This window comes from Panthera leo, chromosome B2, assembly GCF_018350215.1.
Source record: "Panthera leo isolate Ple1 chromosome B2, P.leo_Ple1_pat1.1, whole genome shotgun sequence".
NCBI classification, from domain to species: Eukaryota; Metazoa; Chordata; class Mammalia; order Carnivora; family Felidae; genus Panthera; species Panthera leo.
Genome location: NC_056683.1, coordinates 98,282,495 through 98,309,542, shown reverse-complemented (window position 1 = coordinate 98,309,542; position 27,048 = coordinate 98,282,495). Strand labels below are relative to the sequence as shown.

At 40.2% G+C, this 27,048-nt stretch overlaps 2 protein-coding genes across 11 annotated transcripts in view; one reads left to right on the top strand and one right to left on the bottom strand.

Annotated features, from left to right (window-relative positions):
• The window catches only part of FIG4 (FIG4 phosphoinositide 5-phosphatase), a 130,863-nt gene extending 110,500 nt beyond the window's left edge, over positions 1 to 20,363 (bottom strand). For 2 of the 7 annotated variants that reach the window (XM_042939554.1, XM_042939560.1), the window contains exons 1-4: positions 20,067 to 20,361; positions 2,667 to 2,765; positions 1,963 to 2,013; positions 1,313 to 1,436 (exon numbers count right to left, since the gene is read on the bottom strand). In XM_042939554.1, the coding sequence (XP_042795488.1) occupies positions 1,313 to 1,436; positions 1,963 to 2,013; positions 2,667 to 2,765; positions 20,067 to 20,132 (340 nt within the window). In that variant the 5' untranslated portion in view covers positions 20,133 to 20,361. Of the gene's footprint in view, positions 1 to 1,312; positions 1,437 to 1,962; positions 2,014 to 2,666; positions 2,766 to 4,604; positions 4,687 to 7,030; positions 7,318 to 20,066 lie in introns of those variants that run through there. The other 5 variants (XM_042939558.1, XM_042939557.1, XM_042939559.1 and 2 more) reach the window with 5 other exon arrangements.
• Positions 20,364 to 21,139: 776 nt separating this feature from the next.
• Positions 21,140 to 27,048, top strand: part of AK9 (adenylate kinase 9) — a 141,708-nt gene continuing 135,799 nt past the window's right edge. For all 4 annotated transcript variants that reach the window (XM_042939528.1, XM_042939527.1, XM_042939526.1 and 1 more), the window contains exon 1: positions 21,140 to 21,221. The gene's annotated coding sequence lies outside the window, so the exon portion shown is untranslated. The remainder of the gene's footprint in view (positions 21,222 to 27,048) is intronic.

The following is a 27,048-nucleotide window of genomic DNA, read 5'->3' as shown; positions in this document are numbered from 1 at the left end:
ATATGGCAGAATATAATCAAAGTTTCAACAAATAGTGTCCCAAAATAGAAAGTGCTAGTCAGAAAAACATAAGCATTTGAAACTACACAGCACAGTTAAGTCCATATTAATTTTGTTAACATCTATAGATACTAATCACTCAGTTAACATTGCATACAGTCCAGCTGGTTTAAAGAGCACAAAAATAAAGTTGTTAAATGTTTAAAAAAAAAATGCAGACTCAAAATAAGGCACTGCCATCAGAGAAGCAATCCCATACAATTGTCCTCTGCCTGGCTTCCAAGGTCCCATGCAGTCTGGCCTCACCCAACTACGTGCCAACATTCCAGGACCCAGGGATATCTTCAAGCCTGTGCCCCTGCCATCGTCCCTACTGGGGTTCTTTCCCCCTCTTCCCCACATCCATCCAAATCTCGTTCCTCCTTCAAGGTCCAGCTGGAGTCTCATTTTCCCCAGGAAATCTTTCCTGGCCATTCCTGGTCCAAGTCATCTATCTCTTACATAATCTCCACCCCCATGTAACTTTTCACTACACAGCTTGGCTCTTAACCACAATAGTGGACTTGTCTTGCACGTATCAGATTTTGTCCCTCATCCTAGTGTAGTCAGCCTAAGACTCCCAGAGACAAATCCATAGTACGGCAAAGACAGGTGTACTGACTCATTGCAATAAGGGATGATGTACACATCAGAACTGTGGGGCATCTCACTACTGTCCCAAAGCTAGACAGCAGAATCCATAAAAGCCAAAAGTATATCTACATTTGTTTGTGAATAAATGAAGTAAAGGGGTTATGACTGAATTTGGGGGAAGGATGCAGGCTCTGTGCTGACAGCAAGCCTGACTCGGGGCTTGAACTCATGAACCATGAGATCATGACCTGAGCCGAAGTCAGTCACTCAACCGACTGAGCCACCGAGGTGCCCCAGAAATCCCTGTTAATTTAAACCAGTTTTACCAGTATCTGTTTTTCCAGCTGATGAATGGCAGGGCAGATGTTTATAACCCAAGCTAATTTTTTTCTTTTTCTTTTTCTTTTTTTTTTTTTTTACTTTTTCATTCCTCAACATGCCCGACAACAGACTTCTTAAAGGCCCAAACCATTTCTATATTTATGCTTATCCTATATGAAATTGAACAGCACTTAGCAGATACTGTAGGCTATTTGATATCTGATTGATAGATAATGAAATTGAAACAACCAAAGCCACAGATTATGGGTTATAATTACATAACTACATAAAACTATCTTTTAGTAGTCTACGTAGAGGAAAAAAAAAAAAAGTAGTAAGAAGGAGATACATTTCTTACCTACAACACCAAAAGCTGAAACAGCTCGAAATAACCCAGAGGATCCTTTCTGTCCCATCTTTGTTCTATTTCCTAGATCCAAGCGGCCAAGAAGTTCTCTCACTTCTTGCTGAGTATATACATGCTAAAAATAAACAAATTCAATCTGTAAGATTGTACTTATTCTTAAGATGATGTATTGCCTATAAGAATCACTAGCTATTTCATAGAGAAGCATATAATAGTGCACAACTAAGCTATAATTTTTAAAAGCCAACAAATTCTTTAATATTAGCAATTACAGGTAGTTATTGGATCACATGTTGCTTTACCAAAAACGTGTCAAAACTTTATCTTCTAAACCATACACTTAAAGGCTCCACAAGACAAATTTCAAGAAATCTATGAACGCCTTAAGACTGTGTGCAAAGGTTTAATTGCACAAATATACTTTTATTTTTATAAGGCCCATAGCTTTTCTTAGATTCTCAAAGGAATCTCTGATCAACCGCTTCTATCTCCAAGTAAAACCAAGAATCGATACAGTATATTAATAAAAACTCCCAGAATAGGAGAGTGAAGAACAACCATATCCACGAATGCAGGAAATCACAATATACAATCTATCTAAAATTATTATAACACAGAAAATAGATTTACGAAGAACTTACTGAAAATGGGTTCCAAACTGTAGCTACCAACATATTTGAGAAGCCGGAAATCTACATGGATTCAAAATGTTCACAGACAGAACTTCAATACAAAGGGAGTTAGGTTCTTTCATTTGAAAGAGTTACAATGAACTGTTCAATATCACCACACTGTATTTCACTTTTGACTAACAGTCTCACGTTTTTGTGCCACCTGAATGAAGTCTGTATTCCTGCTCTAGATAATATAACATCTGGAAAAGAACAGCTTAACATTTCTCTCATGCATCAGAACATCACCTAGAGGTGATTTTTAATAGAATAAAAGTCTGCAGCCCAGACTTAATATGAAGTAGCTTCATATCAAAGCATAGTAATAAATAATCTCTTCGGTAGATGCAATATTAAGAGTTACATTAAATCCTTAAAATGTCACTTCTAAAAGAAAATATACTCATTATCTTATCCAAAGAGTTTGCTTGGTGAAACAAATCAAAATGTATCAAAGCGCAATTCCGGCATACTTTTTAACACCAGTAATTTCTAGAAACCAGATTAGAGATTTAAATTCCAGCCAACCATAAGAAATAATTGTAATTTTCAGATGCCTGATTTAAAAAGGAAAAAAATATATATACATCACTAAGAGCTGTGAGGCTCTTTCATATCCTTTAAACAACAGGTACAAAAGTTTCTGTTTGTATTCAGGTTTGCAAGATACTTACCCTATCATCAATTATGACCAAATCTTTCGGTTCTGTTCTATCAATCTTCAAAACACGATATTTTGTTTCTGCATGATTGCTCCCAACTAGAAAGTATCTCTATAAATGACAAAGAAATGTCATTAGTTTTTGAATGTGCTTTGCCTTATACACATTTTATAACTACTTTGGTTTTTGAAATTAAATACTGTAATAACGTCACGTTACTTTAGAAAAGAAATATTTCTGTTAAATATAACTGGCAGATTCTAAAAGTTCAATTTTAAAATTGAAATATTCTTAGTGATGTCATGATAAACATTAGTCTGGTATCTGAAATGTATGTGGTAACCAGGTCAGATTAATTTAATCATATTATATAGAGATTAACCTAACTGATTTAGAGACTGATGTTTAAACTTTGCCAGGAAGAAGCAGCTCTATAGTAAGAATTAGAAAGCTCAACACACAATTAGTAATGTTTAGACAATTATAGCTATGAAAATATTGAAATTTTATCAAATAAATCTTTACAAATTTTCTGTACAACACCGAAAATGACTTTAATATAGCAACTATAAAAATCCCAAAGTCCTATAAAAGATTTAAAAGAGTGTAGTTTCCTAAATGGCTTTTTGAGGCTACAGGAGGAAATAATAAATATTCTTTTTTTTCTGAAATACTTCTTTGGTGCATTATACCTAAACACTTTAGTCTTCTTAAATAAACATTCGGAATAAAATTAATTGATAATGTAAAAAAATAATCTTAAAGATAAAAATACTTTTTTAAATTTTATTATTATTATTTATTTTTGAGAGAGAGAGACAGACAGACACAGAGCACAAGTCGGGAAGGGGAGAGAGGAGGAGACACAGACCTGAAGCAGGCTCCAGGCACTGAGCTGTCAGCACAGGGCCTGACGCAGGGCTCGAACTCACAAACCTTGAGATTATGACCTGAGTCGAAGCTGGACGCTCAACTAGCTGGGCCACCCAGGCACCCCTAATGAAAAATGCTTTTAAGAAAACTTAAACAAGGTGAGTAATTTTTAAGTTGAATTTAAGAAAGTAAAATGCATTAGGAAAAATATGTCATTTAAAAATATCTTGCTCTACACTGCTAGGAATTTACCCAAGGGATACAGGAGTACTGATGCATAGGGGCACTTGTACCCCAATGTTTATAGCAGCACTCTCAACAACAGCCAAATTATGGAAAGAGCCTAAATGTCCATCAACTGATGAATGGATAAAGAAATTGTGGTTTATATACACAATGGAGTACTACGTGGCAATGAGAAAGAATGAAATATGGCCTTTTGTAGCAACGTGGATGGAACTGGAGAGTGTGATGCTAAGTGAAATAAGCCATACAGAGAAAGACAGATACCATATGTTTTCACTCTTATGTGGATCCTGAGAAACTTAACAGAAGACCATGGGGGAGGGAAGGGGGGAAAAAAAGTTACAGAGAGGGAAGGAGGCAAACCATAAGAGACTCTTAAATACTGAGAACAAACTGAGGGTTGATGGGGGGGTGGGTGATGGGTATTGAGGAGGGCACCTTTTGGGATGAGCACTGGGTGTTGTATGGAAACCAATTTGACAATAAATTTTATATTAAAAAAAATCTTGCTATGGGGCGCCTGGGTGGCTCAGTCGGTTGAGCGCCGACTTCGGCTCAGGTCACGATCTCGCCGTCCGTGAGTTCGAGCCCCGCATCGGGCCCCTGTGCTGACAGCTCAGAGCCCGGAGCCTGTTTCGGATTCTGTGTCTCCCTCTCTCTGACCCTCCCCCATTCATGCTCTGTCTCTCTCTGTCTCAAAAATAAAATAAATGTTTAAAAAAAAATTTATAAAAAAAAAAAATCTTGCTCTAAAAATATCCTTTAAAAGTGGTGCCTTTGTCAACATAGCAAAAATCAAGGGAATACTGCTACGATCAACTGACATCTTACCATTTCATTGGTCAGTTAAGAAACAGATACACAGGGGTGCCTGGGTGGCTCAGTCGGTTGGGTGGCTGACTTCGGCTCAGGTCATGATCTCGCAGTCCGTGAGTTCAAGCCCTGCGTCGGGCTCTGTGCTGACAGCTCAGAGCCTGGAGCCTGTTTCGGATTCTGTGTCTCCCTCTCTCTGACCCTCCCCCATTCATGCTCTCTCTCTCTCTCTGTCTCAAAAATAAATAAACGTTAAAAAAAAATAAAAAATAAAAAAAGAAACAGATACACAAAACGACTAAATAACAAATAAGATCCTCTAGATTAATGGCCAAACTGAAGTATGAAGACCATGGGAGTTCAGAGCAGGGAAGATTAATGCAGGGTACTTATTACAAGTGCAGAAAATATCAGAGGGGTCAGGACTTGAATTAAGCCTTAAAGGATGGGTAAGATTTTTTAAAGTAAGACTTTAGTGTGTATCAGAAGATGAGCACTTGGTTATACTGTTTTAACACTAGATTGGCAAAAATAGGTGTAGTTTTTGTTATTAAATATAAATCCATTTATAAGGTTGGATCTAGACTTCCAGGTTATATAGAACAAAACTGTACATTAAAATAGGACTAGTTCTGGGGGCTCCTGCCCCAGCCCCTGCACCATCCCTGCTGCTGCCAGACAGGAGGAAGGGGGGAGCATGGTACCTGTAATTATTAAACACGAATTCAGTTAAAAGATGATTGGTTAGGGGTGCCTGGATGGCTCAGTTGGTTGAACATCTGACTTCAGCTCAGGTCATGATCTCGCCATCCATGAGTTCAAGCCCCGCGTGGGGCTCTGTGCAGACAGCTCAGAGCCTAGAGCCTGCTTCCGATTTTGTGTCTCCCTCTCTCTCTCTGCCCCTCCCCCACTCATGCTCGGTCTCTGTCTCTCAAAAATGAATAAATGTTAAAAAAAATTTTTTTAAAAGATGATTGGTTGCCCAATCTTAAGAGGAAAGCTAGCCAAAAAATGGAATCCCTTAGCTCCGAGGAGAGGTACAGTCTGAATGACACTACCACTTATAATGAAGTAGAAATAGAGCAATTTTGGTAAATATTAGTAAACTGACTTGAGACAGCCAGTGACCAGGACTTGATGTACTGGGGGAGCAGCCAGAAGGGCAGAGACAATGAGAGGGAGGAGATGGCAGGTTCTCAGCCTAGCCTCAGCTAATTCCTGTCTCTGAGACCCTACCCACCTCTGAGAGGAGGGGTGGATAACCAATCTGAAAAATTAACTTCAGAAGGATGGTTTGTAAACTCTACATGTTTGTTAACAGAAAAGGAAGATACCTTCTTGAGCACTTGAGAAAGTCCCCATGAGAGGAAATACCAAGTGCAAAGACCTGAAAGGGGAAGAGCTTGGTGCATTAGAGGAACAAGGTTGAGTGAGAAAATGCTCATAAAATACCTAACATAGTAAAGAGTATTCAACACAAGGCACTCAGTAACAGTTAGTTCTTTTTCTCTCCTTTACTTTTTAAGATGTCAGTGAGTCTATGCCACTGCATTTAGAAAGAGATTGCATGTAGAAACAGACGGAAAAAAGAGAGTACTCTAGAAAAAGAAAATCACATGCAGGACCAGAATGGAGCCAGAATGGGAGAATGCACAAGTCTATTAGTAATCGGTCTTTGTCCTCAGGAGAGTAGCACGCAAATTAACAACAGTGGACAGCGTGCCGTAAGAGAAGGGTGAACTGGATGATGGCAACATAGGAAGGGCACTTCAGCCATCTGGGGAGGGTCAGAGCAAGCGATCCAGAGGCTGGTGACCTGATGCTGAATTTGGGCTTGAAGGACCTCACAAAAGGACTCCATGTACTGAGCCATGACAGGATGAGTGATACCTACGATCTCCACCTGAAACAATCCTTTCTCACCACCTGCCTCCTCCCAAAGCACTTTCCTTTGTATCTATAGCACTTACTGTTGAAGGCCTTATCTAAATTTGCTTTGGACATGTCTGCCCCTTCACCTAATTATAAGCACCTCAGGAGACTTGGGCTAACTCCCTGACCTCTGTGGTTCTTGTTTCTAGTCTGGTAGCACAATCTGGTTCCACAGGCATTGAATAAATGCTAGGTGAAAAACCACCCCCTACCCCAGATGAATCATGTAATTTTCTGGGTAACTTTCTACAAGGTTTATGCGAACCCGTCTTCTTTGGGTAAGTCATTCTCTCAGTAAAGAAGCACATCACAGCTTTAAGAGAGGTAAAATCCTTGGGTGAAATTCCTAGAATTTTAATAGATCCTAGGACATTTATAGAGTAACTGCAGTAGGACAATGATTTGGCAGTTTGTCATAAAAAGACAGTTGTAATTCCTGAGTGCTAGGAGGTGTTATGCCTTGTTGGCTGATAGAGTACAAACATGGGAGGGCAAATCTGTACTTCTCATACCCAGGCTCTTCCAAAAACTCCATGAAGCAGAGGACCCAATAGCTAAAATCCCAGAATTTACAAACAGACCTGAAAGGGGAAAAAGAAACAGGAAGGAGTATAACTATCCACATTCTCTCTTCTAAAGTGGTCTAATAAGCCTAAAAATATTTTGTGCAGAGAAAAGCGACCTCATGTGGAGCCAGTTAGGTGGGAGAGGAAACAACAGCTCTTGGTTGGCCTGCTGTGGACAGAACCACTTGCCTGTACTGCCCTCTGGTGGGCAGTTGCCTGTCCACTTCAACACATTTTTTTTTTTTTTTTTTTTTTTTAAATATAATTTACTGTCAAATTGGCTAACATACAATGTGTAAAGTGTGCTCTTGGTCTTGGGGGTAGATTCCCGTGGTTCATCACTTACATTCAACACCCAGTGCTCATCCCAGTAAGTGCCCTCCTCAATGCCCATCACCCGTTTTCTCCTCTCCCCCACCCTCCCATCAACCCTGTTTGTTCTCTGTATTTGAGTCTCCTGTGGTTTGCCTCTCTCCCTCTGTGTTTGTAACTGTTTTTTCCCCCTTCCATTCCCCTATGGTCTTCTGTTAAGTTTCTCAAGATCCACATATGAGTGAAAACATATGTCTTTCTCTGACTGACTTATTTCACTTAGCAAATGACTACTGGATAAAGAGTTAGTTTACACCAATTTTTTTAAGGAGAATAATCAATCCAATTACTTTTGTCTGGGCATGGTGGTGCCACTTACTGATGTGGGGACGGCTGCAGGGAAGCAGGTTTGAGGGGAAACCAAGAGTTCTGTTTACAACATGCCCAAAGAGATCAAACGGGAACTTCTGAGTCTGGAGCTCAGAGGAGAGATCTCAGTGTGTGTCAGCAGCACATACATGGCATTTAAAGTCACGTGACTGGATTAAACCTCGTAGGAAGAATGAAGATAGAAACAGAGCACAAAAAAACTAGCCTGAAGCACTCTAAATAAAATTATTTTTAAAGGCCAGATATAAATAAGGAATCAGTTTAGAAGACAAAAAAAAAAAGGGTCAGTGTTTTGGGAAACCCCAGGACAGCATGGAGTCATCAAAGCAAAGGAGATCAGTTAGAAAATGAGGGGGCAGTCACATCCACATCAAATGCTGCTGAGAGGTCAAGTAAGAAGAGGGCACAGAGGTGCCCGGGGGCTCTGACAACAGGATCTTGTGAGTGACCATTCTGTGTGCAGTCTCAGTGATACAGTGGTGGGGGCAAAATCCACAACGGAGTTGTTTGAAGAGCAGACGAATGGTCTTCTGGGTAAAGATGGAAGAGTGAACACCTCTGTTCTTCCCAAACACCTTACTAAAACTGTAGTAAAGTTTTTTATGTTCATTTCCTTACACATAAGCCCAAGGGCAAAGGGAAGAGTGGAGATAGCAACAACGACAAATCATTTGAACCTGAAAAGCATGCCCAAGAAAGCTGAATCCTAAACTGGCGTTGGGGAAGTCAAGAAACAATCCAATTTATACTACAGAAACTCCAAAAGGTGTGGAAATTTGTGGCATGTCTTATCTCTGGAGGTAGGAATGTAAAATTTCAGAAAATTGAAGTAAAACACTGCTCAAGCTTCCAAAGAGGAAAAAAAAAAAAAAAAAAAACAGGCTTCAAACCAAAGTTCAAGAACAGAGTTAACATCAGAAATTCTCAAGAGCAACAAGAGAAGACAGAAACATGTCGTCTTCGAAATTCTAAGGGAAAATTCATTTCAATCTTTATTTTGACATTAAATCTGTCAATCAAATGTGAGAATGGAATATGGACATCTCAGAATGCACGCGCTCAAAAAAGTTACTGTCTGTGAACCCTTTCTCACGAAGCAAATAGCAGAGGTGCACCACTAAAACGAGGGCGTAAATCACTAAAGAGGAAGACGCTGGATCTGGGAAAATAAGGAAATCATCACAAGAGAGGCTACAGGATGATGTAAGGGGAGATCCCAGGAGAGCAGCAGTGCTGCAGGCCTTGGGAGCAATTAGTCCAGATGTGAGCCACAGTTTTAAGAAGATGAAACCCATAAGAACACCCACCTCCTTCCCTCCCTACTGTGTATGAATGCACTGAGAGGTTTACCTATCTGGGAAAGTTGGGGTTAAATTCACCATGAGTCCTTAGAAGGAAAATATTGGCAGCCTGAAGTTCAAACGGTGAAAAACGAGGTAAATGAAATGCCCAAAACAACAGGGAAGGACAGAGGGCAGTAACTGAAGTGTACAGGATTTCCATACATCAGGCCTGCATCAGCTAGACTGATGCCTGGACTGCATCAGCCTGAACACACACGTACACGCAGGCACACAGGACTCAACACTGCTGGGGAAAACGTTTGTGTGTTTGTAGACATGTTGGGGGAGTGGGGTCAGCAGGAATCGGGGTAGAGAAGTAAGATACTCCAACAAAGCTACATTTCAATGCCCATTCAGATAGTCTTCCAAAAGTTAAGCATCACTGTGCAAGAAAAAGCTGAAAATTTCATTATGTGGCTGTAACCGTGGTGACTTGGTATGAAGATGAATGTGTTTCTAAAATATATACATGAACTGCAAATGGAACACAATAGGTAATCCATTTAACAGGAAATTCAGTATCTACTAACATTATTATCTCCTTTTATAATGACAGGCTAATTAATCACTCACTTTTCCTCTGAGAGAAGAAAATCAGCTTTCTTCAAAGAGAAGAAATTTTAGGTTGCCTGACAGCTTCAATTAATGTTAAACTTCACTTGAACTTTCAGAATAAAGGTATTTTTAAAGATCACCATGAAGTTACTTCTCACAATCCAACAGTATTGCAGGCCTGCCTCTTCACCTATTCCAGCAATCCCACAATCAGTAATGCAGCTCGAAAGAAATAAGCCTCTAATAGTCAAAAAGGGATGTCTCCAAGTTCACTCTTTACAGCTTCAGGGCTTTACTGATGGTGCAGCTTCAAATCCCCAATAGAAAGAAGTGGAAACTTGGTCATCTTCAACCCGCCTTCTAAATCTGCTGTAATCACTATGCTTCTCTCTCCCATTTTATATCATTTGCTTCCGTGCTCCAATCCCTTGGTCAACCACATCTTACACTGTTCTCTCCCATTCCCTCATTACACAAACCAAGGCTACCATCAAGGCTAATTAAGCTGCATTCTTCATGATGTGGTTCTTACTCACATTATTCTATTTTGTATGACAGGGTAGAAAGGAAGGACAAGCTTCCTTAAGTCCTTTTGGAACAAGGTAGGAATTAAATAAATACACACACACACATACATACATATTAACAATTTTGAGCTAGCAAGAGTAAAGATTATCCTCACCCCTACTCATGCAGACACAAAAATCCTCCAGAGTTCTGTTCAGCTACCAATTTTAAACTCAACCACTATGTATTAATTTCTTTGATCACTTACTGCAATGGTAAGACCCCTACCGCATTATATATTAAGTAAGGGCTATAAATTGGAAATCATCTAATGTAAACTGCAGTTTCATCCAGCATAACTTCAGGTTGCTAAATCTTCTGTGGGCAACTCCAATTGCACTGGGCCATATGAGCAGTAAGGCTGGATCTGACCGCAGTTTACCTGTAGGCCTGGGTCACAGGACAGACAAGGGCCATGGCATCATCACAGGAGCCAAAGGGCAGCGTGAAGGCACTGGGCACCAGAGAGAACAGGTAAGTTTGGGAGGAAGCCAACCCTTCACAAGGCCAGAACTGCACCTCCAGCATGCTATCTACCAACCCACCCCCCTTTCCCCTCCAGAGTCCTCAAAATCCACCTCCAAACACAAGTAACAATGACAGGCTGAATGTCACCTCAGGAGCAATCCTGCCCAATTATCCTTCTAAATGAAGGCTCAGGACAAGAGGCAGCTCATCTTGTCCACTGTCTCCTTTGTTCTTTTGTTCCCCTAATTCTTTCATAACCAATTAATACACTCTCACCAACCAAATTAAGAACGCACTGGGGCATCTGGGTGGCTCAGTCAGTTAAGCATCTGACTTCGGCTCAGGTCACGATCTCGCGGTTTGTGAGTTCAAGCCCCGCATCGGGCTCTGTGCTGACAGCTCAGAGCCTGGAGCCTGCTTCAGATTCCATGTCTTGCTCTCTCTCTCTCTGCGCCTCCCCTGCTCATGTTCTGTCTCTGTCTCAAAAATAAATAAAACATTAAAAAAAAAAAAAAAAAAGAATGCACTTATTCTGACTCATACACCTTGCCAACAAGGACTTTGGTCAATCTTTCCAATCTTTGCCATTTGGATAGGTGAAAAATGGCAATCTATTTTCATTTTATTGCCTTAGTTATTAGCAAGTTATGTATATTTTTATATTAATACTTCTTTTTTGTCAGATTACCTATTTGTGTCCTTGTCCTTTTTTGTTGGGTGTTTTATTTTTCAGACATAAAATAATAAGCAGTATTATTTGTTGTTCAGGCTACTAATACTTTCTTCATAGTCTTTTGACTCTTTCTATTTACATTCACAGTTTTAAGTGCTTTCTATTAGAAAATAAAAAAATATGTCAATGGTCTAAATTCCTACTTCATAAATCTAGAAAAAGGTTAACTGATTAATCCAAAATCCATTAAGAGGAAGAAAATAATAAGCCTAAGAAGAGAAACTGATTAAATAAAAAACAACAATAGAGAAAATTAACCAAATCAAAAGTGGGTTCTCTAAAAAGTGTACTATATTTGATAAATGCCTAGCAAAATGGATCAATAAATGAGAAAGAACACAAAATACCAATGTCAGGAAAGAAAAGTGAGAGTTTTACTACAAATCCTCCAGAAATCAAAAGTTTAATGAGAAAATATGAACAACTCAATGCCAATAAATTCAACGACTAAGATGAAATGGACAAATTTCTTGAAAACTACAATTGATCAAGTGTGATTCAAGACCTACTGAAAACCTGCATAGCCCTATTATTTACTATAGAAATCGATTATCAAAATTTGTCCCACAAAACAACCCCAAGCCCAAATGCTTTCAGAAGTAAATTCTAACAAACATTTAAGCAAAGAAATAACACTAATCTTATACAACCACCTTCAGAAAATAAAAGAAGGAGCACTTCTCATTCATTTATGAGACCAAGTTACCCTAATGCCCAAATCAGACAAAGATGTTAAAGAATGATAGACTAATATCCTGAACATAAAGGTAAAAATCCCTAGCAAAATATTTGTAAATAGAATCTGGCAATATATGAAAGCAATAATACAGCATGATGGAGTGTGGTATACCTCCAAAATTCATGGTTCTTTTAACCTCTGTAAATGAATTAATGTAATCCACCATACTAAACAAGTAAATGTCATATGCAGATGCAGAAAAAAACATGCAACAAAATTCAATATCTATTTATGATTTTTTAAAAAACTGTCAGCAAACTAGGAATAGAAAAGAATCTTTCTGGGGCGCATGGGTGTCTCAGTTGGTTAAGCATCTGACTTTTGATTTTGGTTCTGTTCACGATCTCACAGGTTCATAAAATTGAGCCCTGTGTCAGGATCTGCACTGACAGTGCAGGGACTGCTTGGGATTCTCTCTTTCTCTCTCTCTCTCTCTCTGTCCCTCCCCTGCTCGTGCTCTCTCACTCTCTCTCTCTCAAAATAAATAAACATTTTTTAAAAAAAGAAAACAATCATTTTCATTCTGATAAAGGGCATCTCTGAAAACCTATAGCTAACATCACACTTAATACTGAGACTGCTTTCCCCATAAGATCAGGAACAAAACAAGAAAAATGTCTGTTCTTGCCACTTCTATTCAACTTCGTACTAGAGATCCTAGTCAGCACCAGAAGGCAAGAAAAAAATAAATAAATAAAAGCCAACCAGATTGGGAAGGAAGTAGTTCCCCTTCCTAAATTATATGATTATTAATGCATAACGCTAAGGAAATGACCCCCCCCAAAAAAAGCTACTAGAACTAATGAGTGTGATGAGAAAAATGACTATTTTGTGTTGAGGACTAGGTATTTGACAGTATGATAACGCTGTTCACACCAAGTCTAAACATTTAGATAAGGACCTGAGTTTAGGATTGCTACCATAATTTCCCACTTTGCTCTTCCTATGATACCTTTTTAAAATAGCCACTTAGAGTTAAGCCCACAAAAAGTTAATGACCTCTGCTCCTATCACCTGTTCAGTCATAGGTATTTGCTACCCTGCTCTCTATCTCCTGCTCACAGTGCCTAGGACAGAGGACTGCTTTCCCCCCAGATCATTCCCTCCTCTCCCCCAACACTCCCACCTCTGCCATTTCTAAGAGTTGTAGCCCTACTTCCTTTCTGTGGGTGTACTGAAACTGTGCCTTCAATCGACCCTGTGGGTTTCACTTCCCCAAAGTAAAAGTTTGATGCTGAGGGAGCTATCTGCCAACCCCATGTGAGTGGCCTGTGCCCCTCAATTCAGCCGGTCACAGTCTGCATTATTCTTAATTCAACACACCAGCTCCAGCTTCTCCACATGGTGACTTTAGCAAGGTTTCAGAATATAAGGTCAATGTACAAAAATCAACTCAATTTCTGTATGCTAGTAACAAGCAATTATTAAATCAAATTTAAAATTCCATTTGCAATAGTATCAAAACTCATAAGATACTCAGGAATAGGTTTTTTTTAAAGACATAAAATTTCAACACTGAAAACTATCACATATTGCTAAGAGAAAATAAACCCCTAATAAATGGAGAGATATACCATGGATTAAAAGATTCAATATTACACGATCCTGCAATGTATAATTTTAGACAGTCCCAATTACAAACATTTTAAAAATTTAATCTGTAGGGGCACCTGGGTGGCTGAGTCGGTTAAGCGTCCGACTTCAGCTCAGGTCATGATCTCACAGTTTGTGAGTTCGAGCCCCACATCGGGCTCTGTGCTGACAGCTCAGAGCCTGGAGCAGGCTTCGGCTTCTGTGTCTCCCTCTCTTTCTCTGCCCCTCCCCCACGCGCGCGCGCGCTCTCTCTCAAAAATAAATAAGAACATTAAAAAAAATTTTTTTTTAATTTTAATCTGTAAAGCAAAGTCTATGTGTTCTAAACTGACTGAAAGAAAATGGTCTCTGTACACATGGTTGAGTGTTCTTCCAGAATATCATCACCTAAAGGTAGCTTTATTTTTATTTTTCCAGAGCAAGGTTTACTATGCTCTGTTTTTCTTTCTTTGCTCCTATTTTCTCCATTATTATTACTATTACAATAGAGGTTTTTGGCTTAATCTTGTTAGTTTGTTTGCTTGCTTATTAAATTTCTTTATAAAACAAAGTGCTCTATAAAGCAAAAATGAAAAGAAGAAAATCTTCTTGTAGCAGGACATGGGTGTGGAGTTTCATTTTATATATTTGAATTATACAAATATGAAATATCTTAATAATTCAAATATTAATAAATCTTCATTTTATATAAGTAATTTTATGATAATATTTCAATTAAAAATAATAAATAACTTCCAATTTCAGAAAAAGATTCAATATTACTAAGATTCAGTTCTCCCCATATTGGTCTAAAAATTGATCTATAAATTCTACAGCTTACCATATATGAAAGACTCAAAGGTAATACCATCCTCAATGATGAAAAACTGAGAGTTTCCCCCCAAAGGTCAGGAACACAACAGGGATGTCCACTCTAACTACTGTTTTCAACATACTACTGGAGGTCCTAGCTTCAACAATCAGACAACAAAAAGAAATAAAATACAAAATAAAAGTTTGACTTTTATTCTTTCATTCTTTTTCATTTTTCATTCTTTGCAGATGACATGATACTCTACGTAGAAAACCTGAAAGACTCCACCAAAAACTGCTAGAGCTGATACATGAATTTAGCAAAGTCGCAGGATATAAAAACAACACATAGAAATTGGATGCATTTCTATACACCAATAATGAAGCAGCAGAAAGACAAATCAAGGAATCGATCCCATTTACAATTGTACAAGAAAAACCATAAGATACCTAGGAATAAACCTAATCAAAGAGGTAAAAGATCCATATGCTGAACATTATAGAACACTTATGAAAGAAATTGAAGAAGACACAAAGAAATAGAAAAACATTCCATGCTCATGTACTGAAAGAACAAATATTGTTAAAATGTCTATACTACCCAAAGGAATCTACACATTCAATGCAATCCTTATCAAAATAACACCAGCATTCTTCACAGAGCTAAAGCAAATAATCCTAAAATTTGTATGGAAACAGAAAAGACCCCGAATAGCCAAAGTGATCTTGAAAAAGAAAACCAAAGCAGGAAGCATCACAATCCCAGACTTCAAGCTATACTACAAAGCTGTAATCATCAAGACAGTATGGTACTGGGACAAGAACAGACACTCAGATCAATGAAACAGAACAGAGAACCCAGAAGTGGACCCACAAATGTACGGCCAACTAATCTTAGGAAAGAATATCCAGTGGAAAAAAGACAGTCTCTTCAGCAAATGGTGCTGGGAAAACTTGGACAGCAACATGCAGAAGAATGAAACTGGACCACTTTCTTACAACACACACAAAAATAAACTCAAAATGGATTAAAGACCTAAATCTAAGACAGGGAACCATCAAAATCCTAGAGGAGAAGAAAACAGGCAGCAACCTCTTTGACCTCGGCCACAGCAACTTCTTACTAGACATGTCTCCAGAGGCAAGGAAATCAAAAGCAAAAATGAACTCTTGGGATCTCATAAAGATAACAAGCTTCTGGGGGTACCTGGGTGTCTCATTTGGTTAAATACCCGACTTTGGCTCAGGTCATGATGTCGCGGTTCGTGGGTTCGAGCCCCACATCAGGCTCTGTGCTGACCTCCTAGAGCCTGCTTCAGATTCTGTGTCTCCCTCACTTTGCCCTTTCTCCACTCACACTCTTGTCTCTCTCTCTCTCAAAAATAAAACATTTAAAAAAAGTTTTTAAAAAGATAACAAGCTTCCGCACAGCAAAGGAAACAATCAACGAAACTAAAAGGCAACCAATGAAATGGAAGAAGATATATGCAAATGAACTATTGGATAAAGGGTAACTATCCAAAATCTATAAAAAACTTGTCAAACTCAACACCCAAAAAAACAAATAATCCAGTGAAGAAATGGGCAGAAGACATGAATAGACACTTTTCCAAAGAAGACATCCAGATGGCTAACAGACACATGAAAAGATGCTCAACACCACTTATCAAGGAAATACAAATCAAAACCACAATGAGATATCACTTCACACCTGTGAAAATGGCTAAAATTAACAACTCTGGAAACAACAGATGTTGGCAAGGATGCAGAGAAAGGGGAACACTTTTGAACTCTTGACTGGGAACGCAAACCAGTGTAACCGCTCTCAAAAAAAAATATGGAGGTACCTCAAAAAATTAAAAATAGAACTACCCTACTACCTAGCATTTGTACTACTAGGTATTTATCTAAAAGATGCAAAAATGCTGATTCAAAGGGGCACATGCACCCCAATGTTTACAGCAGTACTATCAACAATAGCCAAATTATGGAAAGAGCCCAGATGTCCATCAACTGATGAATGGATAAAGATGTGGTGTATACACACACACACACACACACAGGCATGCACATATACAATGGAATATTATTTGGTGATCAAAAAGAATGAAATCTTGCCATTTGCAACAACATGGATGGAGCTAGAGTATATGATGCTAAGTGAAATAAGTCAGAAAAAAACTGGTACCATATGATTTCACTCGTATGTGGAATTTAAGTAACAAAACAGAAGAACATAGATAGGGGAAGGGAAGGAAAAATAAAATAAGATAAAAACAAAAAGGAAGGCAAAACATAAGAGACTCTTAAATACAGAGAACAAACTAGAGGGGAGGTAGGTGGGGGGTGGGCCAAATAGGCAATGGGCATTAAGGAGGGCACTTGTTGGGATGGGCACTGGGTGTTATATGTACGTGATGAATCACCAAATTCTAATCCTGAAACCAATACTATAATATATGTAACTAACTTGAATTTAAATTAAAAAAATAATAATCAAATTCTATTGTTTAGATTTGCGCATTCCAACTTATTTAAATTAAAAAAAAGAACCTTATAAAACAGTAAGTGGTAGGTGGGGAGTGGAACAAGTTATAGCTAATAAAGGTAATTCAGGAGCTGGTGATGGATATGTGGGTGTGGATATGTGGTGTGGATATGTGGGAGTTTACTATTCTGTTTATTTTGTATTTGCTCAAATTTTCCGTAACAAGCTAAAAAAAACAAACAAAAAAACACAAACCCAAAGACACACAAACCACAAACCCATGTTCTAAATTAACTGATTCATCAGATATACAATTACTTTGTCAAATAGCTATAAAAGTTTCTAATCACTGACTCTCTGTTTCTATATGTAATCCGTCCCAGTCCAGTTACAAACTATCTATGCTGGGCACCAATTGTCAGACCACACTCTCAGTAGCACTACTGATCTTCTCTGCCTCATTCTTTTCTTCACTGAACAATAGTAGTAATAGTAGTAGTAACAAGATTTACTTCTTAGAGGTTTTATGAGGATTAAATAACAAAATATATGTGGAGTGCTTTGTGACCAGTGGCTGGCATAGAAGTGTTCCATAAGCATTAGCTCTATTATTCTCATTAACACAACCCGCTACAGTTGGGTTTTTTTTCCTTTTACTTCCTAGGACCTCTTTACTTACCGACAATTTTATGCTTTTTTTCTGAGTTATTTATGTCCCTTAAACTTTGAACTTATTACTGAAATAAATCTTTCTGCTTAAATCTTTATTTTTTTTATTAAAAAAAAATTTTAATGTTTTATTTATTTTTGAGACAGAGAGAGACTGAGCATGAATGGGGGAGGGTCAGAGAGAGGGAGTGACAGAATCTGAAACAGGCTCCAGGCTCTGAGCTGTCAGCACAGAGCCTGACGCAGGGCTCGAACTCACGGACCACGAGATCATGACCTGCGCCAACTGAGCCACCCAGGTGCCCCTCTGCTTAAATCTTTAAATCCAAATATAAAAAAGAAGAATCACATACTTTACTGATGAGGAAACTGAGATTCAAAAATTAAATTCAGCAGACATTTCTCAGGGTGGTTGCCTTGGCCCAACCATTCCTGAAAACAAAAGTCATTACTGCCAGACCCCATCCTGGCCACGATGATTTGCCCACCAAGGGGCAGATTCCCAATCATAGCTGAGTCAATCATGTTCCTTCTCCTAATGCCTATGGTATGTCCTCAGCAACACCCTGAGTGGGTTCTCTAATACTGCTCTCCTATTCCTGCCTTTCCAGAAGCTGAAGAGTTAGCCTTTTCCAGTGATTCCAAGCAGTGGCTCCTCCAGCATCCTTCTGATAAACTCGCTTTTTATCTCTAAGCTGGCTGGAGTTAGTTTGCATTGCTTAGATGACTGAGTGGGGTCACAACCAAGTTCTGGAATACGTATCTCTTTACATTAGACACTCTCAAGTGTATCTAATGGAAGCCTACTGTTTACAAGGCACTGTACCACCATGTGTGCTGTGAGGACCAACAGGTTATGACAGGACAAGAAGGGGTGGGACTTTACTAGGAAAGAGCTGCAGAAAAGACACTAGGTAGGTATAAGGAACTGAAAGCAATACAGATTCACCGCAGAATAAGGCACATAAAGGCACAGCGTTAATCCTCAATAAATATTTGTTGAATTGATATTAAATTAGACATAAAATCATACAGGCTGATGACAAATCACATATAGCTTTCAATGCCAAACTAAAGGATAAAGTGTTTACTCTCCTCAGAATGGGAGCTACTGAAGGTTTGTGAGCAGAAGAGCCCTGAGTTATGCTTTGAAAAGAATACTAACATCTCAGACAGTCCTAATGAATGCTCAGCTGATTAATGGGCTGAAGTTTCTGTGTTTTGAGTGTAGTATTTATGTTTCTAACCAGGGACATTTACCAGCACATTTTACAGAAAGCAGAAGGTTTTGTTTCAATGTCAAAATGATACTTCTGTATGACTCTCCTCAGAGAACAACTCAAGATAGCTACAGATATTTGATAATTTCCTCTTCTGGCGTGGATCTAATCAAATGAAGTTGCCAACAAAATCAACTTAGGTTCAACAATACTTCTCCATTAATTGTGACCTGAGGCAGAGCTGATATTGGAACCAGGTTATAATCGAGAAACTGTTAAGTACCTACTTTATCAATGGAAGACAACCCAGGTTCCATTGAATGTGCCCTATGAAACACTCTACAGCATACAGGCAGGCTTCCAGCATAAGCAATCTTATTACTACAAGTGTAATTTTAAACACAGACGCTAACATTACTGTTACCCCAATTCAAAAAGTTGTACTTTATTTTCCAACCACACAAATGACAATGTGCTCCTATAAACACTATTCTGTAAATCTTAGGGACCCAGTAATCTAAACACAAAAACTGATCTTATTCTATAGTAACTATTTACACGGCCATTTGAAGTAATGAAACAAAAAGTGCAAAAAAGTCAAGTGAAAAAGCAAAATAATGTTACCCAAACAAACCAGTCTTTAAGCAAAACAAGTTTTCCTTTCCTTTCAAATAAAGAGAACCAAATATTTTAGCAATAAAAGCGTACGTAATTAACAGTATAGTAATTGGTATGCCATGGAATCGGAAAACACACAAATTACTCATTCAAAGGTCAAAAATATTTTTTCATACCCTTGCCTGTACTGTAAGTAGCGAACTACAGAACTAACAGACTCTGAAAGTTGGAAAGAATCCATACTCGTTCAGAACTTTATGAACAGTTTCTGAGATACACCCACAAACACCTGTTTCCAGTGTATTTCAACTGTGGCTTTTAAATGGAAACATGTAAAAGCAAAAGCAGCAGTGCCCTGGGTGCGATAACAAGGCGAAGCCCCCTCAGACACATGCCCAAGGCTGGGATTAGGGACTTAGGGAGGAAGATGCTGTCGCCGTCCTCCCTCTCGCGCCCCGCCGCGCCCCGCCGCGCCCCGCTGCGCAGGGAACTCACAGCTCTGGTCTCGTACAGAACCAGCTTCTGGACGGAGCTTATGATGGGGGCAGCGGCCGCGGGCATGGTCGGAAGAAATGGGGGCCCTCACGACAGGGCACCAGGCCGCGGCCCAGAGTGCGGCAACCTCCAGACTGCTCCAGGAGCCCGGGAGAGAAGACACCTCACACCCTGGACATCAGATCCAGACGGAAAAAACGCCCCTTGTGCACTAAACAAACAAGACCGGGAATAGCTCAGGTGTTTCCGGATCCCGGATCCCCACCTCCGGGCAAGTCCCGCCCCAGGCACGTCGGGGGCGGAGCTGGAGGATATACCATAGAGAGGTCGCGTAGAACCTGCGCGTTGTTTAGGGAGGAAGCGAAGGGCGCCATGTTTGGTGCGGGCGGGAGAAAAAGTGGGCGGAGAAAAAGTGGGCGGAGAAAAAGTGGACAGGTTAGTCTGGGCTCGCGCTTCATCTAGTCCTCTTTGGAAAAGGAGTAGGGTTTGCGACTGGATTGCTTCTTTTGAATCGGTTCTCTGAGTTGTAGATAGATCCATTCGAAGTTGGTCTCTTTTTTTCTGCCCACCTCTGCCCTTATTTTCCTGGAAATATATCTGATAGCCCTTCGCTGTGTGCCGGTGTTTTTCCCCTTGCGTCTCTTTATCTGTATTAACCCTTAGGAGAGTCAACAAAATCCATGCTGTCTGAAAGCTGTGTGGTTCAAGGAATTTTTTTTAAATCACCTTTTTTAAAAAATCACCGAAAGTTGGAGATTTTGTAAATTCTACAAACGGACTGTCGTGCAATGTTTAGTGCAGTGTGGTGTGGCACTGAGTTTGAGACCGGCAGTTCTGGGTTAAAATAAGGCCTCTTCCATTTGATATGTGTGAACCCAAGTGGGCAATGTACATGCCCTCTCTAATCATCATTCATTTTATATTTGTCAAAAGGAATGTATTAAAAATACAAAGTGAAAAAGTGAATAAGTAAAATTATTTTAAAAAATCAATAAATTACAGCCCCACCTACAAGACCCGGTCCCCCAAGAGGCACTGCGCGAAGCCCCGCCAGGGGTTCCCTAGGCAACCGCTGCACCGACACAGCGATACCAGAGGCGGCTGCGGTCCGGCAGGTGGGGTCCTGTGGGCTCCTGGGGACTCCTCTGTGCCCAGGTAAGTAGGGGTCGTAGTCCCCCTCCCCGACGCGTTTTGTGCCTATTGAATGGAAACTTACCTCCTGCGGGGACCCTAGGCCAGTTCCTTTTCCTACAAAACTAAACTTAGGGATTTCTCAGTAAATTACTTTTAAAAACAATTTTCCCTTCCAACCACTGATGTCATTCCACAAATATTTACTGAGCACCTACTATGAGAGTATAAGACATCGCCTAAGTAGAAGTGGTAGGTTTCCCAGGAGATGGGCCCCCTGTAAACCGCACAACCCACCTGGAGAGTTTCTCAACGGCTTAAAAGGTGAGGGAACTTGTAAAAATTCTATTGAATTATAGTATAAACCTATAACATAATGTGATATTAGAGATTATATTACATAACAATGAGATGTTAGAGATCATGTTGTAAATTTAAAATTGAGAAATTACCAAATTAAAAAAAAATAAATGTTTAATTATTTAGTATTTTAATTTTCTTTCATAGTTTGGTCCTATTTTATTAAGAACTAGAAAGATGGCCATGTCAGTTCTGGCATTTTACATTGACTTGGATCTTCCAACTGGGAAGAATATTTAGTTGTGTTTTTTTCATAGTGGAAACCAATTCTTCTGAATATGAGTTAAATATCTGCACTATGTTTTTATTTAGGATAACAACTCTTAAAATATGTGTAGAATTCTGGTTTCCAATATTTAGTTTTCAATTATTTATATTATACTGTAATATTGCTCTTCATTTGAACCTTGTCTTAGTTTGGTTCACCTGGAAGCACATCCTGAGACAAAAATTCGAGGGCAAGTGGTTCATGTAGGAAGTAATCCCAGGAAACATCAGGGAACAGAAGGAAGCTGATAAAAGGAATATTATCAAGCAAATTTCTCTGTGGGCTGAATTCACTGTGGAATACTGAGATATTTGTCTCAGAGTAATTCCCTCTTAAGGGCAAAGGAGCTGGGGCATTTATTCACTACCTCCCATCAGTTATTGGCTGAGGCCTGCTATGGCGGAACATTAATTTCCTGGAACTTGTGGTCTGCCTGGAACTTGTGGCCTGCCTGTGGTCTGCCTGCTCAGGCAGACTAGGTATGGCAGCTGGAAACATTCCTTAGGCAAAGAGCCACACGTGCTAGAAGTTAGAAGTCAGACTGACCATTCATGGAAAAGTTACATGTCAAGTGGTTATGGGCACTAACAGCATCTGCTATGTTCCAATGAGATATACTCGTTTGCACTAGTCATTTCCACTCTCCCCCCTCCCCCGCCCACATTAAGTTCACACCATCCCCTCAGGTGGTTGGTCTCAATTTCTGAAAGAAAAGCACTCACCAAAAGATGATTAGTGGGACAAGCTATAGAATCCACTACTGCAATTAATCCGAGGTCTGAAATTGATAATTCATCACTTGCCTCCTCTACCACCCATTCTAGATTTCTCTTACCCTTGGCCAGCACTTCTGCTGAGCTCAGTTGTTTTCCCAGTAGGGTAACCAGTCTTCATCCCTGAGGGCTGTAAGCCTCTTGTTACCATGTCTTTGTCAGATCGGGCTTGCTACAATTACAAGAGGAGTCTCAGAGAATCCCCTGAGTTCAAGACATACATCTCCTGCTCCAAGCAGTAAAACCAACCCTGTCCTCACCTGCCAGTCCAGTAACTCCTTATGGGCATGTGGAGCCACAGAGGACCAGGCAGCGGTTTTAGGTTTAGTGAAACCCACCTAAAGGGGTCTCCTGATAGAAGCATCTCTCTCCCCTCAATCAAAGCCAGGACCTCCAGTCCAGCAGAGCCTGAAGTCATGAGGAAGGATGGTACAAATTCCTCATGTCAATCACTGAGAGGGATGGTAGTGTCTCAATCCCACACAATCTCAAACTGGCATTTTCATTGTAACTTTAAGAGGCCATTCCAACATTCTGTCACACCGGTAGCTTCTGGATGAAGAGGTATGTGGTAGAAGCAGTGGATCCTTCTTATCATACCTCCTTTACTAAAAAGAGGGTCTTTTGATCCAAGGCAATATTATATGGGATCTCATGATAAATGAGACACACTCCAAACCCTTAGATAGTAGTGCTAGCCAAGGCATTGTGGGTAGGAAAAGCACACCCATACAGGGACACATGTCACCTGCTGTATTCTCCAAGGTGAAGGAATTCCATGTAATCAGTTTGTCACTGAATGGATATACCATTTTGAGGGCTTAGCCTCAGTCTCTGTAACAGACAGGTGAGATGCTTAGTGATAGAAATAACTAAATCAGCCTGTTGAGAGGGAGATGCGTCATTGAACCTATGCAATGGCCTCCATCACCTCCATCCCTACCACCATGCCTCCTCCATTTATGAGCCCATTTTGGAAGCATTGAGGTGACCCGGGATAAAGACTGGCTAGTGTTTACTGGAAAATCAACCTGCTTTGTGAGACTCAAAAATCCACATATTTTGTGTCCACTTGTATTTTTTTACTATGTGGTATAACAAAATTACCACAAATTTAGCAGTTTAAAACACATACATATATTATCTCATAGTTTCCATGTTCAGGAGTCCAGGCGTAGCTTAGCTGGTTTCTCCAGTGAGGGTCTCACAGAGCTGTGGTCAAGATGTTGGCTGCACGGCATTTTCATCTGGAGACTCGACTAAAGAAGAATCTGCTTCTGAGCTCGTTTAAATTGTTGGCAAAATTCATCTCTTTGTGGTTGTTTCTTTTCTTCCTGGCTGTTGTCCAGGGGCTCTCTCCATGACTGGAGGCCACCCACTGTTCTTTGCCAGCAGTCCTTTCACATCATGGCAACTTAATTCAGAGCCAACCAGGAAGTCTCTCCAGTGTGCTAAAATAGGATCTTACATAGTACGATGTAATCACAGGAATGGTATGTCTTATAACTTTGCTAGATTTAGAAGCAAGTCACAGAATCCATCTTCTCTTAGGGAATGGGATCACACAGGGTGTGACTTGGTAGAGCTTGCCATAGAGTGTGTTTGCTATGCCCCTCTCATAGGTCCATTCGCATGCCTCTTCCCCAGAACTCTTTTTTCTCTTATCTTTCAATCTTGCTCCTCCCAGGCCTTTGACCAAGCCATTCAATACTGTCCTCCAAACTGAGGACCTAGGTACACTGCCTAAAACTCTGCCCACAAGGAGGATTTCCCTTAATCATCATCTTTCAGGGCTGCCTCTGAGTGGCATTAAAGTCTGGAAGCATTCCATTTACAGTTTGCACCAATGTATCATGATTCATCCATAACTTTTTTTAAGTTCCTAGGGAATTCCTTATGATGTCTGAGCTGAAAAAGAGACATTGATAAGCAAAAGATAGATGACATGGTGTCTGGGCTGCTTTTTTATGAAACTCATTTGTACCCTCCAGACGTGCTTGGACCTGATCCCAGCGTTCCATTTTTGTCATTCGGTGGATTGCCCCTGTGCCTGCCCAACTTGAGGACTAGATCTAATGTACCCAGTTCATGATGGGCACTTCCAGTTGCATAGTCACTCGATGTCCCATGGCCAGGCATTCATTCTCTCCCAGAGTCCAGAGCATTGCCAGGAGCGGCGTTTTGAATGGGGAGTGGTTCTCTGCTGCAGACAGCAATGATTTACACCGAGAGGTTTCTGTTGTGGCTTTCCTAAGACTCCAAAAGTATTCTCACCTACTGTAGGTGTCTCCCTCTAGCATCATGGGATCTGGCCAGGTATATGGCCCAAGAAGCAGGCCTCTGGTACCATAGACTAAAACTGCTACAGAGCTCTCTGTTGCTCTGAGGTTCGCTCAAAACTGACAGCTTTCCAAGTCACCCATTATATGGATCAGAACAGTATTCCCAAGTATGCTACAGGCTGTCTCCAAAAACTAAAGAGACTTATAAAATACTGCACCTCTTTTTTTTTTTTTAGAGGTAGAAGGTATAAGGTATAGTAAACTTGTCCTCTACCTTGGAGAGAACATCTCGGAATGTCCCAGACCACTGGTCTTTTAAAACCTCACCAAAGTAACAGGGCTTTAAATGTTTGTAGATTTATCTTCCACTTTCTGCTGCTCATGTGTCTTATGAAGCCATCCAGAACACTTGCCACTTCCTGCTCACAGGCTCTGATATTATCAATATTGATAATATATCAACAAGGGATCAAAAAGACCCCTTTGTACTATAGCTGTTCAAAGAGCAGGAGAGTCCTGGGGCAAGCCTGAATGTTCCTTGCTGACTGTTCTAAGTGAATACAAACTGTTTATAATCTTCTTTTCTGAGAGGGATTTTAAAAAAACACAACACATTTGCCAGATGAGTAGCTGCATACCAAGGACAAGAAGCTGTGTCTGACTAGTAAAGATCGCATCTGCACAATTACGAGTGGGGCTATCACTTGGTTAAGTTTTCAGTAGTCCCCCATCATCTGTCATGATCTATCTGGTTTTTGTAAAAAATCACACTGGAGAATTAAGCAGGGCTATCTTTTAGATAGTTTTGGGTAACACCTTTCCATTGCATTTGGAATGACTTACTATTTATTTCATGAGCTTCCACTTGGCTTTTCTACCACAGTGGTGCTTACTCCACAGGCAGGGAACGACTGGGAAGATTTTGCCAGCTGCAATCCCCATCACATAGTCAGGGACCAGGAAAAGAACCACGAGGTGATCCTGCAGATCCTGCACTGTAAGACAGACTTGAGCCAAGACTCCATTTATTACTGGTTCTCCATTTGCTTTCACACCAGCAGGAGGCCATGATGGCATTTTATATCTGCTGGTGTTGGTGTCAGCTCAGACCCTATGTCCTGTAGGCTCTGAAAGAGGAGGATAATCCCATTTCCACAGTGTGTATTTCCCCAGTTAATGGTTGTAGGTTCCCTTGGAGAAGGAAGAATTGGGGAATCCCTATTGTAAATACTTGTTACGGTATTGTAGGGTCTATTCTCGAGGACTCCTTGCCTCCCCTTCAATAAATGGGCTCTGGAGCTAAGAACTAGGCAAGGATCATGATTTTCCACTGTGGTTGCTGACATCAGCCTTTGATTCACTTGCCCTTTGTCATTTTTAGAAAAGGAAGTTAATAAACATTTTCGTTCACTGCTCATCCATTTCACCCCCTAGAAATTCCATGGTTTATTAACCATTGCCATAGATTTCTGTGGATCTTGCTTGTTGCCATTCTGGACTTCCTGCCCATTGTAGTAAGTACACCTACTTTGTTTCTGATGGTTAAGTGCTGCCATCTGGCCTCCGCTCTTCAAGACCCTGTCATCCCCACTGAAACATGGAACTCCAGTATCGTAGCAGCCTTTCCCCTACCTTCAGTCCTGGCCTACAAAGAACAGCCACCACTGAGCTTATTAAGGATACTAGTGCCCCCTTACTAGTTCATTCCTTATAGCCTTAATGAGGGGAGTGTCCTCTGGCCATCCCAACAAGCAGAGTTGGCTTATGAGTTCTCTAGCCTCATATGTGAAATCCATTTAACATGTCACCTCCTCGAGCCTTTGACACACTACTCTATATTCTACCAAGGCAGTTCCAGCATTTCCACTACATTTACTACAGGCTGTTGTTCTTTTCCAAGCTTCAAGGAACCTTACCAGCAGTGAATTAGGACCCACCCCAGGTGTCCTAGTCAGGATGTTAACACCTTGAGTCATGGGAGAGAGCCCACGTATCAATAAACTCTCATCTAGTCTCCATTCCCCCACTCAGCACCCTCAAGATCCTTTTGTAAGCATGTTCTCCTGATTCCTGTTGGTACGTCATAGCCAGGCCCTCCAATTCTTTAGGTGCACAATACCTTTCTTCCTGTACCAGTGCCTCCACAGCTAGGCTGGGCTGTTGCTTGA